The sequence below is a fragment of the Panulirus ornatus genome, chromosome 15 (assembly GCF_036320965.1).
Source record: "Panulirus ornatus isolate Po-2019 chromosome 15, ASM3632096v1, whole genome shotgun sequence".
NCBI classification, from domain to species: Eukaryota; Metazoa; Arthropoda; class Malacostraca; order Decapoda; family Palinuridae; genus Panulirus; species Panulirus ornatus.
This window is the reverse complement of record NC_092238.1, coordinates 18,490,748-18,509,201: the sequence shown is the minus strand read 5'-3', so window position 1 is coordinate 18,509,201 and position 18,454 is coordinate 18,490,748. Positions and strand designations below refer to the sequence as shown.

General features: G+C 41.6%; 1 protein-coding gene across 1 annotated transcript in view; it reads right to left on the bottom strand.

Moving 5' to 3' along the window:
• LOC139753738 (tuberin-like) overlaps window positions 1–18,454 on the bottom strand; it is a 466,749-nt gene that overhangs the window by 435,829 nt on the left and 12,466 nt on the right. The window contains exon 2 of the mRNA XM_071670535.1: window positions 15,936–16,123. Coding sequence (XP_071526636.1) covers window positions 15,936–16,123 — 188 coding nt within the window. The remainder of the gene's footprint in view (window positions 1–15,935; window positions 16,124–18,454) is intronic.

The following is an 18,454-nucleotide window of genomic DNA, read 5'->3' as shown; positions in this document are numbered from 1 at the left end:
AGAGGTGGAGGGAACGAGGAGAAGTGGGAGACCACGTTGGAGGTGGAAAGATGGAGTGAAAAAGATTCTAAGTGATTGGGGCCTGAACATGCAGGAGGGTGGAAGGCGTGTAAGGAATAGAGTTAATTGGAATGATGTGGTATACCGGGGTTGACGTGTTGTCAATGGATTGAACCAGGGCATGTGAAGTGACTGGGGTAAACCATGGAAAGTTGTGTGGGGCCTGGATGTGGAAAGGGAGCTGTGGTTTCAGTGCATTATACATGACAGATAGAGACTGAGTGTGAACGAATGTGGCCTTTCTTGTCTTTTCCTAGCACTACCTCGTGCACATGCGGGGGGAGGGGGTTGTCATTTCATGTGTGGTGGGGTGGCGACGGAAATGAATAAGGGCAGACAGTATGAATTATGTACATGTGTACATATGTATGTGTCTGTGTGTGTATATATATGTATACGTTGAGATGTATAGGTATGTATATGTGCATGTGTGGACGTGTATGTATATACATGTGTACGTGGGTGGGTTGGGCCATTCTTTCATCTGTTTCCTTGCGCTACCTCGCTGACGTGGGAGACAGCGACAGGGTATATATATAAAAAAAACTAATGTAAACAGTTCAAAGAAAAATAAATGGATTCAAAACATAGTTAAGCATATAGAACATAAGCCATATATAACAGCTAGGCTACTGAAAACAAATACAAACTTTGTATATAGCTCAACCAAAATAATGAGAACTGTCTTTTGAGCTTATACATGAAATGTGAGTTGTGGTATACAATGGAGAGAGACATAATGCCTGAAACTACATGTGTAGGCTGTGGACAGGAATAACATGACTGCCAATTAGAAAATTATGATGACAATGGATATTCAAAGCACTGTAATACTTATACACAGAAAAAAGACAAAAAATTTTACAGTTTATGCAAGGAAGATGGATATGACAAAATTAAAGATGATCAAGGTGTCAATGAATACAAGAGAAAATGATACTGAATGTATACAAGGGAAATATATAGAAACTATCAATGAGTCAACTGAATGACAAAACAGTAATACAGATCAAAGAGAAAAGTGTAAGAAATAAAAACACAAGAAATCAAAGAAAGATATATGAAACAAATGGAAAGTGAAGAAAACAGAGAAGCATTGATACAGATATGGTGAAAGGAAATAAAACATACATATACTATCTGGGAGGGAAGTGCAACTACTTTGACAAATATGATCACCTTAAAATGTGCATGAAATCATGGCTTTTTGGAACTTTTGATGCCAGATGATGTTATAATTAAGAGATATGTGACTGTGCCCATTCATAAATATGATATACATATTTCACTCTTCATACATATTTGCTATTTCCTGCATTAGAAAGGTAGTGTCATGAACAGAGGACTGAGCCTCAGAAAGAAAATCCTCACTTGGCACAATTCTGTCCCTTCTTTTGGAAAAGTAAATACCAGAAGGTAGGATTTCCAGCTCCCTGCTCCCACCACTTTTAGTCACCTTCTACAACACACAGGGAATACATGCGAAGTACTCTTTCTCCTCCATCCCTAGGGATAATGACATATATACTTTATTTATTCATCTATTATATACTTGACTGCCTCTTCCCGAGTCAGCAAGGCAGCGCCAGGAAACAGACGAAGAATGGCCCATCCACACATATACACACATATATACATGAATGCCTATACACACACATATACATACATACACATACGCAAATCAACATATACTTACACATGCACAGACATATGCATATATACACATTTACATATTCATACTTGCTTGCCTTAATGCATTTCTAGTGCTACCCTGTCCCACAGGAAATAGCATTGCTACCCCCTGCTTCAGCAAGGCAGAAACAGGAAAACGGACAAAAATGGCCACATTCACTCACTCTTAGTCTCTAGCTGTCATGCGTAATGCACCAAAACCACAGCTCCCTGTCCACATCCAGGCCTCACACACCTTTCTATGGTTTACCCTAGATATTTCACATGCCCTGGTTCAGTCCATTGACAGCATATCAACCCTGGTATACCACATCGTTCCAATTCACTCTATTCTGTGCACGCCTCTCACCCTCCTGTATGTTCAGGCCGTGATCACTCAAAATCTTTTTCACTCCACCCTTCCACCTCCAATTTGGTCTCCTGCTTCTCCTTGTTCCCTCCACCTCCGACATATATATCCTCTCTGTTAATATTTCCTCACTCATTCCATATTTCCAAACCATTTCAACACACCTTCTTCTGCTCTCTCAATCATACTCTTTTTATTTCCATACAGCTCACTTACCCTTTCATCACTTACTCGATCAAAGTACCTCACACCACACATTGTCCTCAAGCATTTCATTTCCAACACATCCACCCTCCTCCATACAACCATATCTATAGCCCATGCCTTACAACAATATAAAATTGTTGGAACTACAATTCTTTCAAACATACCCATTTTCGCTTTCCAAGAGAACAGTCTCTCCTTCCACACTTTCTTCATCTCTACTAGAACCTTTGCTTTTCCAAGCTCACTTACACTCACCACTCTTTTCTAACCAATATTCTCTTCTTTCTTGAAAACCTCTACAAATCCTCACCTTCGCCTCCACAAGACAAAGTGATAAGACATCCCACCAGCTGCTCCTATCAGCACATTAACATTAGCAAGTCTCTCTTTTACACACCTATCAATTAACACAATCTAATAATTAATCTAATAATGCCCTTTCACCATCTCTCCTACTCACATCTGCATACTTATGTATATCTCTCTTTTTAAAACAGGTATTCCCAATCACCAGTCTTTTTTCAACCCACGACTGCACAAGCTCTTCACCATTTCCATTCACAACACTGAATACCCCATGTACACCAGTTATACCTTCAACTGCCACATTACTTACTTTCGCATTTAAATCACCCATCAATAATACCCGGTCCCGTGCACTAAAACTAATAATACCCGGTCCCGTGCACCAAAATTACTGACACACTCACTCAACTGTATAAAAGAAAGTGGCAGGAGGTCAACAGGAAGGTGCAAGGGTTGAAAAAGAGGGCAAATATGAATTGGGGTGAGAGAATATCATTAAACATTATGGAGAATGAAAAGATGTTTTGGATGGATGTAAATAATGTGCATAAGACAAGAACAAATGGGAACATCAGTGCAGGGGGCAAGCGGGAATGTGATAACAGGTAGTGATGAACCGAGGAGATGGAGTGAGTATTTGAATGTTTGTTGAATGTGTATGATAGAGTGGCAGACGTAGGGTTTTTTCGTCAGGGTGGTGTGCGAAGTGAGAGGGTCAGGGAGGATGGTTTGGTTAAGACATAAGAGGTAATGAAAGCTTTGCGTAACATGAAATCTGGCAAGGCAGCAGGTTTGAATGGTATTGCAGCTGACTTTATTGAGAAAGGAGGTGACTGTGTTCTTGATTGGTTGGTAAGGATATTCAATGTATGTATGGATCATGGTGAGGTGGCTGAAATTGGCAGAATGCATGCATAGTGCCATTGTACAAAGGCATAGGGGATAAAGGTGAATGTTCAAACTATAAAGGCAATAAGTTTGTTGAGTATTTTGGGGAAATTATATGGGAATTCAGTACAGAGCATCAGATAGGGGAGGAGCAGTTAACTTTCAGAAGTGGTAGAGGATGTGTGGATCAGGTGTTTGCTTTGAAGAATGGATTTGTATATAGCATTTAAGGATCTGAAGAGGACATATGATAGGGTTGGTAAAGATGCTTTGAGGAAGGTCTTAAGAGTATATGGTGTAGGGGGAAAGCTGCTAAAAGCAGTGAAAAGTTTTTACCAAGGATGTAAGGCATGTGTACGAGTAGGAAGAGAGGAGAGTGATTGGTTCCCAGTGAAGGGTGGTCTGTGGCAGGGGTGTGTGATGTCACCATAGTTGTTTATTTTGTTTATGGATGGGGGTGTTTAAGGAGGTAAGTGCAAGAGTTTTGGAGAGTTGGGGGAGTATGCAGTCTGTCGGGGATAAGAGGACATGGGAGATGAGTCAGCTGTTGTTCGCCGATGATACAGTACTGGTGGCTGATTCGAGTGAGAAACTGCAGAAATTGGTGGCTAAATTTGGAAAATTGTGTGAAAGGAGAAAGTTGAGAGCAAATGTGAATAAGAACAAGGTTATTAGGTTCAGTAGGGTTGAGGGACAAGTTAACTGGGATGTAAGTTTGAATACAGAAAAATTGGAGGAATTGAAGTGTTTTAGATATCTGGCAGTGCACTTGGCAGCAAATGGAACCACAGAAGCGGAAATGAGTCAGAGGGTGGGGGAGGGGTCGAAGGTTCTGGTAACGATGAAGAATGTGTGGAAGGAGAGAACATAATCTCAGAGAGCTAAAATGGGTATGTTTGAAGGAACAGTAGATCCAACAATATTATATGGTTGTGAGGTATGGGCTATATACAGGGTTGTAAGAGGAGGGCGGATGTGTTGGAAATGAGAGGTATGAGGACAATATGTGGTGTGGGGTGGTTTGCAATATACAAATCCATCTGTTTTTCTAAGATATTTCTCACACACATTCTTCAAAGCAAACACCTGATCCAGACATCCTCTACCTCTTCTGAAACCACACTGCTCCTCCCCAATCTGATGTTCTGTACATGTTTTCACCCTCTCAATCAATACCCTCCCATACAATTTCCCAGGAACACTCAACAAACTTATGCATCTGTAGTTTGACACTCACCTTTATCCTCTTTGCCTTTATACAATGGCACTATGCATGCATTCCACAAATCCTCAAGCACTTCACCATGATCCATACATACAGTGAATATCCTTACAAACCAATCAAGTACACAGTCACCCCCTTTCTTAATAAATTCAACAACAATACCATCCAAACCCATCGCCTTTCAGGATTTCATCTTCCACAAAATGTTCACTCCATCTTCTCTCTTGACCAACCCATTTTCCCTGACCCTCTTCACATACAACACCAACCAAAACACCCTACATCTGCCACTATCATCTAACACATTCAACAAACCTTCAAAATACATACTCAATCTTCTCACTTCATCCCTACCTGTTATCACTTCCCCCTTTCACCGATGATCCCATTTGTTCTCCTGTCTCACGCATGTTATTTATCTCCTTCCAAAACATCTTTTTATTCATTTATTATCATTTCATTATACTTGATCGCCATTTCCCGTTTCAGCAAGGTAGCGCCAGGAAAAAGAGGAAGAACAGCCCATCCACTCACATACACATACATATACATAAACGCCCATACACGCACATATACATACACATAAACAGACATATACATATATACACATGTACATATTCATACTTGCTTACCTTCATCCACTCCTGGTGCCACCCTACCCTACAGGAAACAGTATTGTTACCCCTTGCTTCAGCGAGATAGTGCCAGAAAAAGAAAAAAAAAATGCCACATTCATTCACACTCAGTCTCTAGCTATCACGTGTAATGCACCTAATTCACAACTCCCTATCCACATTCAGGCCCCAACCAACTTTCCATGATTTAACCCAGACATTTCATATGCCCTGGTTCAGTCCAATGACAGCACGTCAACCCTGGTATACCACATCCTTGTCATCTGGTTACATCCAAACACATTCAGACACCACAATCTGAGCATTTAAGGAGGATGAGTTGGGGTTTCCAGCCCCAACTCCCACTCCCTTTACTTGCCTTCTATGACATGTGGGGGAAATTATGCAGTCTGTTGTGAATGAGAGGGCTTTGGAAGTGAGTCAGTTGTTGTTCACTGATGATACAGTGCTGGTGGCTAATTCGGGTGAGAAATTGCAGAAGTTGGTGACTGAATTTGGTAAAGTATGTGAAAAAAGAAAGTTGAGAGTAAATGTGAAAAAGAGCAAGGTTATTAGGTTCAGTAGGGTGGAGGGACAAGTTAACTGGGAGGTGAGTTTGAATGGAGGAAAACTGGAGGAAGTGAAGTGTTTTAGATATCTGGGAGTGGACTTAGCAGCGGATGGAACCATGCAAGCAGAAGTGAGTCACAGGGTGGGGAAGGGGTCGAAGGTTCTGGGAGTGTTGAATAACATGTGAAAGGCGAGAATGCTATCTTGGAGAGCAAAATGGGTATGTTTGAAGGAATATTGGTTCCAACAATGTTATATAGTTGCGAGGCATAGGCTATAGATAGGGTTGTGTGGAAGAGGGTGGAAGTGTTGGAAGTGAAATGCTTGAGGACAATATGTGGTGTGAGATGGTTTAATCAAGCAAGCAATGAAAGGGTAAAAGGGATGTGTGGTAAAAAAAAAAGTGGTTGAGAGAGCAGAAGAGGCTATGTTGAAATGGTCTGAACACATGGAGAGAATGAGTGAGGAAAGATTGACAAAGAGGATATATGTGTCAGAGGTGGTGGGAACAAGGAGAAGCGGGAGACCAAATTGGAGGTGGAAGGATGGAGTGAAAAAGATTTTGAGCTTTCGGGGCCTGAAAATGCAGGAGGGTGAAAGGAGAGCAAAGAATAGAGTGAATTGAAACGATGTGGTATACTGGGGTCGATGTGCTGTCAATGGATAGAAGCACAGCATGTACAGCATCCGGGGTAAACCATGGAAAGGTGTGTGGGGCCTGGATGTGGAAAGGGAGCTGTGGTTTCGGTGCATTACACATTACAACTAGAGACTGGGTGAAGATGAATGTGGCCTTTGTCTTTTTCTGGTGCTACCTTGCAGGATGAGGAGGATGCTATTTCATGTGTGGTGGGGTGGCGACAGGAGCTGAGTAAGGAAGCAAGTATAAATATGTACATATGTATATGCCTATGTATGTATATGTAGGTACATGTTGAAATGTAAATGTATGTATATGTGCATATATGGGCATTTATGTATATATATATGTATATGTGGATGGTGGGGCCATTCTTCATCTCTTTCCTTCCACTACCTAGCTGATGCAGGAATCAGCGATTAAGCACAATAAATAAATAAATAAATAAATAAATAAAAAAACAATCATTTATTGATTCATTATACTTAATCGCCACCTCCCGTGTCAGTGAGGTAGCGAAAGGAAAAAGACGACGAATGGCCCAACCCAACCACATACGTATGTATGTACATAAACGCTCATGCATGCACATTTACATACATATATATCTCAACATATACATCATTTATTTATTTATTTTGCTTTGTCGCTGTCTCCCGCGTTTGCGAGGTAACGCAAGGAAACAGACAAAAGAAATGGCCCAACCCACCCCCATACACATGTATATACATACATGTCCACACAAGCAAATATACATACCTATACATCTCAATGTACACATATATATACACACACAGACACATACATATATACCCATGCACACAATTCACACTGTCTGCCCTTATTCATTTCCATCGCCACCTCGCCACACATGGAATACCATCCCCCTCCCCCCTCATGTATGCGAGGTAGCGCTAGGAAAAGACAATAAAGGCCCCATTCGTTCACACTCAGTCTCCAGCTGTCATGCAATAATGCCCGAAACCACAGCTCCCTTTCCACACCCAGGCCCCACACAACTTTCCATGGGCTACCCCAGATGCTTCACATGCCCTGATTCAATCCACTGACAGCACGTCAACCCCGGTATACCACATCGATCCAATTCACTCTATTCCTTGCCCACCTTTCACCCTCCTGCATGTTCAGGCCCCGATCACTCAAAATCTTTTTCACTCCATCTTTCCACCTCCAATTTGGTCTCCCACTTCTCCTCGTTCCCTCCACCTCCGACACATATATCCTCTTGGTCAATCTTTCCTCACTCATTCTCTCCATGTGCCCAAACCATTTCAAAACACCCTCTTCTGCTCTCTCAACCATGCTCTTTTTATTTCCACACATCTCTCTTACCCTCATTTCCAGCACATCCACCCTCCTGCGCACAACTCTATCCATAGCCCACGCCTCACAACCATACAACATTGCTGGAACCACTATTCCTTCAAACATACCCATTTTTGCTTTCCGAGATAACGTTCTCGCCTTCCAAACATCCTTCAACCCTCCCAGAACCCTCACTCCCTTCTCCACCCTGTGACTCACTTCTGCATCCATGGTTCCATCCACTGCTAAGTCCACTCCCAGATATCCAAAAACACTTCACTTTCTCCAGTTTTTCTCCATTCAAACTTACCTCCCAAATAACTTCGTCCCTCAACCCTACTGAACCTAATAACCTTGCTCTAATTCACATTTACTCTTAGCTTTCTTCTTTCACACACTTTACCAAAATCAGTCACCAACTTCTGCAGTTTCTCACCCAAATCAGCCACCAGCACTATATCATCAGTGAACAACAATTGATTTACTTCCCAAGCCCTCTCATCCACAACATACTGCATAATTGCCCTTCTATCCAAGACTCTTGCATTCACCTCCATAACCACCCCATCCATACACAAATTAAACAATTATTGAGACATCAAGCACCCCTGCCACAAACAGACATTTGCTGGGAACCAATTACTTTCCTCTCTTCCTACTCGTACAAATGCCTTACATCCTCGATAAAAGCTTTTCACTGCTTCTAGGAACTTACTTCCCACACCATATACTCTTAAAACCTTCCACAAACCATCTCTATCAAACCTATCATATGCCTTCTCCAGAGCCATAAATGCTACATAAAAATCCATCTGTTTTTCAAAGTATTTCTCACATACATTCTTCAGAGCAAATGCCTAATACACACATCCTCTACCACTTCTGAAATGATACTACTTATCCCCAATCTGATGCTCTGTACATGCCTTTACCCTCTCAATCAACACCCTCCCATATAATTTCCCAGGAATACTCAACAAACTTATATATCATATATCATATCCTGCGAAGTGAGAGGGTCAGGGTGAATGGTTTGGTAAACAGAGAAGAGGTAATGAAAACTTTGTGGAAGATGGAAGCCGGCAAGGCAGAGGATTTTGATGGTATTGCAGTCAAATTCATTAAAAAAGGGGATGACTGTGTTGTTGACTGGTTGATGAGGATATTCAATGTATGTATGGTTCATGGTGAAGTGCCTGAGGATTGGCGGAATGCATGCATAATGCTGTCGTACAAAGGTAAAGGGGATAAGGGCGAGTGTTCAAATAACAGAGGTATAAGTTTATTGAGTATTCTTGGAAAATCATATGGAAGGGTATTGATTGAGAGGGTGAAAGCATGTACAGAGCATCAGATTGGGGAAGAGCAGTGTGGTTTCAGAAGTGGTAGAGGATGTGTGGATCAGGTGTTTGCTTTGAAGAATGTATGTGAGAAATACTTAGAAAAACAAGTGGATTTGTATGTGGCAATTATGTATCTGGGGAAGGCATATGATAAAACTGATAGAGATGCTTTGAGGAAGGTATTAAGAATAAATAGTGAGGAGGTAAGTTGCTAGAAGCAGTGAAAAGTATTTATTGAGGATGTATGGCATGTGTATGAGCAGGAAGAGAGCAAAGTGGCTGGTTCCCAGTGAATGTCGATTTGTGGCAGGGGTGTGTGATGTCCCCATGGTTGTTTCATTTGTTTATGGATGGGGTTGTTAGGGAGGTGAATGCAAGAGTTTTGGAGAGAGGGTCAAGAATGCGGTCTGTTGTGGATGAGAGGGCTTGGGAAGTGAGTCAGTTGTTGTTTGCTGATGATACAGCACTAGTGGCTGATTTGGGTGAGAAACTGCAGAACCTGCTGACTGAGTATGGTAAAGTGTGTGAAAGAAGAAAGTTGAGAGTAAATGTGAATAAGAGCAAGGTTATTAGGTTCAGTAGGGTTGAAGGACAAGTCAACTGGGAAGTTAGTTTGAATGGAGAAAAACTGGAGGAAGTGAAGTGTTTTAGATATCTGGCAGTGGATTTAGCAGTGGATGGAACTATGGAAGCAGACATGCATCACAAGGTAGGGGAGGCAGCGAAGGTTTTGGGAGCTTTGAAAAATGTGTGGAAGGTAAGAATGTTATCTTGGAAAGAAAAATGGGTATGTTTGAAGGAATAGTGGTTCCAACAATGTTATATGGTTGCGAGGGGTGGGGTATAGATAGGGTTGTGCGGAGGAGGGTGGATGTATTGGAAATGAGATGTTTGAGGACAATATGTGGTGTGAGGTGGTTTGATCAAGTAAGTAATAAAAGGCTAAGAGAGATGTTTGGTAACAAAAAGAATGTGGTTGAGAGAGCAGAAGAGGGTGTACTGAAATGGTTTAGTCACATGGAGAGAATGAGTGAGGAAAGATTGACAAAGAGAATATACGTGTCAGAGGTGGAGGGAACGAGGAAAAGTGGTAAACCAAATTGGTGGTGGAAGCATGGAGTGAAGATTTCGAGCAATCGGGGCCTAAACATACAGGAGGTAGAAAGGCATGCAAGGAATAGAGTGAATTGGAATGATGTGGCATACCGGGGTCAACGTGCTGTCAATGGATTGAAGCAGGGCATGTGAAGTGTCTGGGGTAAAATATGGAAAGTTTTGTTGGGCCTAGATGTGGAAAGAGAGCTGTGATTTCAGTGCATTACATATAACAGCTAGAGACTGAGTGTGAACAAATGTAGCAATTGTTCTCTTTTCCTAGCGCTACCTCACGCGTGCGTGGGGGGAGGGGGGTGCCATTTCATGTGTGGTGGGGTGGTGATGGGAATGGATGAAGGCAGCAAGTATGAATATGTACATGTATTCTATACTTATTTATTATACTTTGTCGCTGTTTCCCGCGTTAGCGAGGTAGGGCAAGGAAACAGATGAAAGAATGGCCTAACCCACCTATATACACATGTATATACATACATGCCCACACATGCACATATACATACCTATACATCTCAACATATACATATATATACACAAACAGACATATACATATATACACATGTACATAATTCATACTGTCTACCCTTATTCATTCCCGTCGCCACCCCGCCACACACGAAATGAAATCCCCCTCCCCCCGCATGTGTGTGAGGTAGTGCTAGGAAAAGACAACAAAGGCCACATTCATTCACACTCAGTTTCTAACTGTCATGTATAATGCCTGAAACCACAGCTCCCTTTCCACATCCAGGCCCCACAGAACTTTCCATGGTTTACCCCAGACGCTTCACATGCCCTGGTTCAATCCATAGACAGCATGTCAACCCTGGTATACGACATCGTTCCAATTCACTCTATTCCTTGCACGCCTTTCACCCTCCTGCATGTTCAGGCCCCGATCACTCAAAATCTTTTGCACTCCATCTTTCCACCTCCAATTTGGCCTCCCACTTCTCCTCGTTCCCTCCACCTCTGACACATATATCCTCTTTGTCAATCTTTCCTCACTCATTCTCTCAATGTGACCAAAGCATTTCAAAACACCCTCTTCTGCTCTCTCAACCACACTCTTTTTACTACCACACATCTCTCTTAGCCTTTCATTACTTTCTCGAACAAACCACGTCACACCATATATTGTCTTCAAACATCTCATTTCCAATACATCCACCCTCCTCCGCACAACCCTATCTATAGCCTACGCCTCGCAACCATATAACATTGTTGGAACCACTATTCCTTTAAACATACCCATTTTTGATTTCCAAGATGACATTGTCACCTTCCACACATTCTTTAACACTCCTACAGCCTCCATCTCTCCTCCACCCTGTGACTCACTTCCACTTACATGATTCCATCCGCTGCTAAATCCACGTCCAGATATCTATAACACTTCACTTACTCCAGTTTTTCTCCATTCAGATTTGACTCCCAGTTGACTTGTCCCTCAACCCTACTAAACTTAATAACCTTGCTCTTATTCACATTTAATCTCAGCTTTTTCTTTCACACACTTTACCAAACTCAGTCACCAGCTTCTGCAGATTCTCATCCAAATCAGCCACCAGCACTATATCATCAATGAACAACAACTGACTCACTTCCTAAGCCCTCTCATCCACAACAGACTGCATACTTGCTCCTCTCACCAAAACTCTTGCATTCATCCCCCTAACAACCCCATCCATAAACAAAGGTTTGCAGCAGGGGTGTGTGATGTCTCCATGGTTGTTTCATTTGTTTATGGATAGGGTTGTTAGGGGGATGAATGCAAGAGTTTTGGAAAGAGAGGCAAGTATGCAGTCTGTTGTGGATGAGAGAGCTTAGGAAGTGAGTCAGTTGCTGTTCGCTGATGATACAGCACTGGTGGCTGTTTCGGGTGAGAAACTGCAGAAGCTGGTGACTGAGCTTGGTAAAGTGTGTGAAAGAAAAAAGTTAAGAGTAAATGTGAATAAGAGCAAGGTTAATAATATTAGGTACATTACGGTTGAGGGACAAGTCAATTGGGAGTTAAGTTTGAATGGAGAAAAACTGGAGGAGGTGAAGTGTTTTAGATATCTGGGAGTGGATTTGGCAGCGGATGGAACCATGGAAACGGAAGTGAATCATAGGGTGGGGGAGGGGGCAAAAGTTCTGAGAGCGTTGAAGAATGTATGGAAGATGAGAACATTATTTTGGAAACCAAAAATGGGTATGTTTGAAGGAATAGTGGTTCCAACAATGTTATATGGTTGCGAGGCGTTGGCTATAGAGAGAGTTGTGCGGAGGAGGGTGGATGTGCTGGAAATGAGATGTTTGAGGACAATATGTGGTGTGAGGTGGTTTGATCAAGTACGTAATAATAGGGTAAGAGAGATGTGTGATAATAAAAAGAGCATGGTTGAGAGAGCAGAAGAGGGTGTTTTGAAATGGTTTGGTCACATGGAGAGAATGAGTGAGGAAAGATTGACAAAGAGGATATATGTGTCAGAGGTGGAGGGAACGAGGAGAAGTGGGAGACCAATTTGGAGGTGGAAAGATGTAGTGAAAAAGATTTTGAGTGATTGGAGCCTGAACATGCAGGAGGGTGAAAGGAGTGCAAGGAATAGAGTGAACTGGAACGATGTGGTATACTGGGGTCGACGTGCTGTCAATGCATTGAACCAGGGCATGTGAAGCGTCTGGGGTAAACCATGGAAAGTTCTGTGGGGCCTGGATGTGGAAAGGGAGCTGTGGTCTTGGTGCATTATTACATGACAGCTAGAAACTGAGTGTGAACGAATGTGGCCTTTGTTGTCTATTCCTAGCACTACCTTGCGCACATGAGGGGCGAAGGGGTTGTTATTTCATATGTGGCGGGGTGGCGATGGGAATGAATAAAGGCAGACAGTATGAATTATGTACATGTGTATATATAAATATGCCTGTGTGTATATATATATGTATACGTTGAGATGTACAGGTATGTATATTTTGCGTGTGTGGACTTGTATATATATACATGTGTATGTGGGTGGGTTGGGCCATTCTTTCATCTGTTTCCTTGCGGTACCTCCCTAATCAGCAGGAGACAGCAACAAAGCAAAATAAAATAAATAAAATAAATGAATAAATAATAGTTGATTGGATTTAGGGAGCCATTCAGCTGAAAATTCACAGTTGTGCTATTACTGATATCACAAAACTGGGAAGTCATGATAGTTACCAGATAACTAATCATTCTAGAGCATAAGATTAAGGAGAGTCAGATATATCCCACTTTGGATAAGCATATGGGTGTGGTTCATATAGATGGAGAAGGTGACAGATGTACAGGGATTTTCATATTGGAAATAGTATGGTTTATACATTATGCACTTGGTTGAACATTAAGTAAAGCTTAGTTACAGTAATACAGTACCTGACATACTACACAGCCTAAGAGTTAATTGAGCTGTTCGCTTGCATAGCTTTGCACTTGCTCACAGATTGCTTATGACATTCACAAATGGTGGGTAGAGGACTGTTCATATATCTGTCTGTATTAACTCTGATTGGAACAAGTCAATTGTGGTGACAAACGGTGGTCCACACTGGAGGAGCATCAGTGGAATGGTGGTCTCTGTGATGTGGGTGTCAGCAGCTTATTAGCAAACTGCCATGTGAGTTGCCAGTGTTGGTAAGAGAGGGTGGGCATATTCAGCAAGATAAGGGAGTCTTAGAAGGTGGTGTAAAATGAGCACATGATGATTGTGAATGCTCTTTTCTGCACTTTTTCTAGCTGGTTCCTCTGCCTGGGAGGCACTGGTGAACTTTGTTAGAACAAAGGTGAGCTCAAATGGTGGAATGCCTTGTGATCTTAGTCAGTGGAGGAGGTACAGAAGGTATGAGGAATATCTAATGATAGTATTGACATGGCTCTTCCAATTTAAACCATAGTTCATTGTGACATCGCGAAGTCTGAAGTCTCTAACTACCCAAAGGATGTTAGAGCTTAGTAAGATGCAAGGGGTAGGATGTTGGCTGCACCCCGGTTGATGTGCATCATTACAGTCTTGGTGTGATCAGTGGTGACATCACTGCCCACAATCCACCCCTGAAGGTCAATGACAATATGCTGAAGGGCACTAAAGTCAAGAGATAGGGTGATAGGGATAGGGATAACAAAGGTGGAGTACTCTCCTAATGGCAACAACGGAGGACTCAGCTTGATCTGGCTGATCGTACACCATCAACATGTGCATATTTTCAAGGGTACATAGCTCTCTCTCTCTCTCTCTCTCTCTCTCTCTCTCTCTCTCTCTCTCTCTCTCTCTCTCTCTGCACTGCCAGATGCATGATATAACAGTGGGATATTCAAATTCCAATCATAAGCTTCTCGTGAAAGTCTAGTGATAGCTATGTATGGATAAATGTTTGAACATACAATAAAAATATTCATGTTAAAAGTAGTGATTAAGATACTTATAATTTACTCTATGTATTTGAATACATTACCACATTTGGAATGTTGTATGCCAGACAACCTCTCCACAGCCCTAAACTTTCACCTGTTCATAAATCTTGAAAAGTCATTAATTTCTTCCAGTTTATCATCTCCTTACACAAGTTGTTTTTCGTCAACAAAGTGGAAAACTCGCAGGAGTTAAGAAAGTGGTCACAAGGCATAAGCTTTCCAAAATTCTTCATCTTGTACATATCATCTGTTGTCCAACAGTCATTCGTTGATTCTATTTACAAGTGACACAAGAATCATCATTAAAAGGACAGGTATGTCTCATCATTGAGGGGAAAATGGAGGAAATGTCTCCCTGAGATGATGAAAATTATTTGTTTCCTCCACACTCTTTTCCATCATGTCTGTGTCAATAAACAATAGAAAAAAAGTCATGTTCCTTCGAACAAGAGTCTGTTCCTGAATCTGATGAATCAAACACAAAGTCTTTTGACATAAATGGTGTAGCCTGCCAGCCCCATATACAGCCGCCCACTCCATCCCCACCACTCACACACTGTATTCATTTTGGTAGCAGTGTGCTTAGATCAATTCCATCCTCACCATCTCTGGCAGAGTCTCTGTACCTCTCATCTTCATTAATTGGACAATTAACTTCTCTTATTATCACACACAGTTGATCTGAGTCATATTTAGCATGACTATCAGCATGATTTGAGAGGTTATAATGGTGTGGTAGTAACCTGCAGTTGTACTTCCCCCTCTGCCATAAACAAGCACACTAATACTTTGGAAAAAATGCCTGTATCTTATGGCAACATTATGAATAGCACCAGTCAGGTCTTTTATCACCAATATTTGTATGCCAAGCAGTTTTGAATACAAAAACCATGAACATACCAGCTGCAGTGAACCCTTATTTTTCTGAAAGACCACATTTGTTTAGCAGCAGCAAACCCTTATTCTTCCAAATTGCATTTTACCAGCTGCAGTGAATGGGTTAATGCCTAACCAGATAAAATAAATCAATAACTGCTTTCAAAGGGTAACAAATACTACTAACTGATACGGCAGAAACTTTTCAATAAGATTACAGATCAACTACAGCCATGACAGCGGTCAACTGCCATAGCCCTTGGCTTGCCATCAGCCTCAGAATACAGAACAGCATATAAGATTACATACATAGGTTTAATATCTTCGTGCTGGTAATTATCAGAAATGTAGTTGAAGAAAACATGACGCATCGGTCCTAGACGATCATGTCCATATGCCAATGTGGTGAGCATCTGCAGCGTGGTGTGGCGGTGCTCAGCCGGGCAGGTGAGGGCCAACAGATCCTGTACTAAGGTCCAAAGTTTCTCTATCCCATTCTGGAAAGCAAATACATCCAATCAGAAATATATCTATGCATATCATTTTCACTGTGATTACTAAAATATTCAAAATAAAATATTTTTTATTTTTTTATTATACTTTGTCGCTGTCTCCCGCGTTTGCGAGGTAGCGCAAGGAAACAGACGAAAGAAATGGCCCAACCCCCCCCCCATACACATGTATATACATACGTCCACACACGCAAATATACATACCTACACAGCCTTCCACGGTTTACCCCAGACGCTTCACATGCCCTGCTTCAATCCACTGACAGCACGTCAACCCCGGTATACCACATCGCTCCAACTCACTCTATTCCTTGCCCTCCTTTCACCCTCCTGCATGTTCAGGCCTCGATCACACAAAATCTTTTTCACTCCATCTTTCCACCTCCAATTTGGTCTCCCTCTTCTCCTTGTTCCCTCCACCTCCGACACATATATCCTCTTGGTCAATCTTTCCTCACTCATCCTCTCCATGTGCCCAAACCACTTCAAAACACCCTCTTCTGCTCTCTCAACCACGCTCTTTTTATTTCCACACATCTCTCTTACCCTTACGTTACTCACTCGATCAAACCACCTCACACCACACATTGTCCTCAAACATCTCATTTCCAGCACATCCATCCTCCTGCGCACAACTCTATCCATAGCCCACGCCTCGCAACCATACAACATTGTTGGAACCACTATTCCTTCAAACATACCCATTTTTGCTTTCCAAGATAATGTTCTCGACTTCCACACATTCTTCAAGGCCCCCAGGATTTTCGCCCCCTCCCCCACCCTATGATCCACTTCCGCTTCCATGGTTCCATCCGCTGCCAGATCCACTCCCAGATATCTAAAACACTTCACTTCCTCCAGTTTTTCTCCATTCAAACTCACCTCCCAATTGACTTGACCCTCAACCCTACTGTACCTAATAACCTTGCTCTTATTCACATTTACTCTTAACTTTCTTCTTCCACACACTTTTCCAAACTCAGTCACCAGCTTCAATAAAATAAATTGCCATATATGTACAAGAACTGAAGGAGAGCAGCTTACAGGGCCATGAAAAATATTCAGAGGTTCATTTATACAACTTATGGAAACTAACATCAAGTAAAAATCTGACTTTAGTTGATAAAACTAAAATCAATGTGAAAATAACTACCTAAGTTGGGCAATTTTTCAACTTTGTGTCTGTGCAATAAATTTCAACATCCTAGGTACCCATGGTCTGTGCCTGAAATTCATTAAGTACATTACAGGACTCCTTGCCAAGAAAGTACTGAAGTCCTAGTTTAAGTAGCTGAAGTAATTTGTTCTATACTTAACAGATTCCTGAATGTACTTGTCCTATAGTAAGGGATTCCAGAATGTAAAGATATTACAACTTGAACGATTGGCTTTGTAATACTATATATACTTTTGTAACAGTCATGCTTATAAATAAATTCTTTGGGAAAAATTAAGATGGTTAACTAGTACAAGAGTAATAATTCTGTGTGGAAATCCATGAATGATTTGAAACAAATATTATCTCAGACCATGAAAAAAAAATATCAATCAGAACTGGTATTCCATGCCATGCTTACAGATAGCTTAGCTCCTCAACTAATGCAAACCAACTGCTTACTATATCACAAATTACCAGCACACCAACTGCTTACTATATAACAAATTACCAGGGATTATGAGGTGGAGAGGGGAAACTTCAAGAAGGTCTGTGGAACCTGTTTGTGGTTTGGATGCATTACCCATGACAGCAAGAGAATGGATGAGAACAAATGAGGCCATTACCGATGGAGGAAAAGATTCACGAATGTGGGAAACGGAAAATCAGTATAAAAATCTATGTATCGCTTTTCATATATGTCTGCCTTTTCTTACATTAACCAGGTAGGGCCAGAAACAGATGAAGAAATAGCCTTAATTGCTTAAATCCACCTTCTACCTGACATGTGATGCACCAAAACCAGAGTGCCCATCCACAAGCAGGCCCAACAGACATTTCTGTGGTTTTTCCCTACTACTTCACACCCTGGTTCAATCCACTGACAGCATACCAACTCCTTTACACATCTTGCACCCTTCTTCATGTTTGGATCCCAAGCCTTCAAAGTATCTTTCATCCATTCTTCCATCTCCTTTGTTTCACCATTTTTCTTGTTCTTTCAACTTCTGACATGTATAAAATGTATGTACACCTACTTGGTCATCCTTTCCTCACTCATCCTCTCCCTATGTCCAAACAATATCAGCATACCCTCCTCAACTCTCTCATGCATACTCCTCTTACTACCACACCTCTTTCTTATCCTCATATCAGCTCTG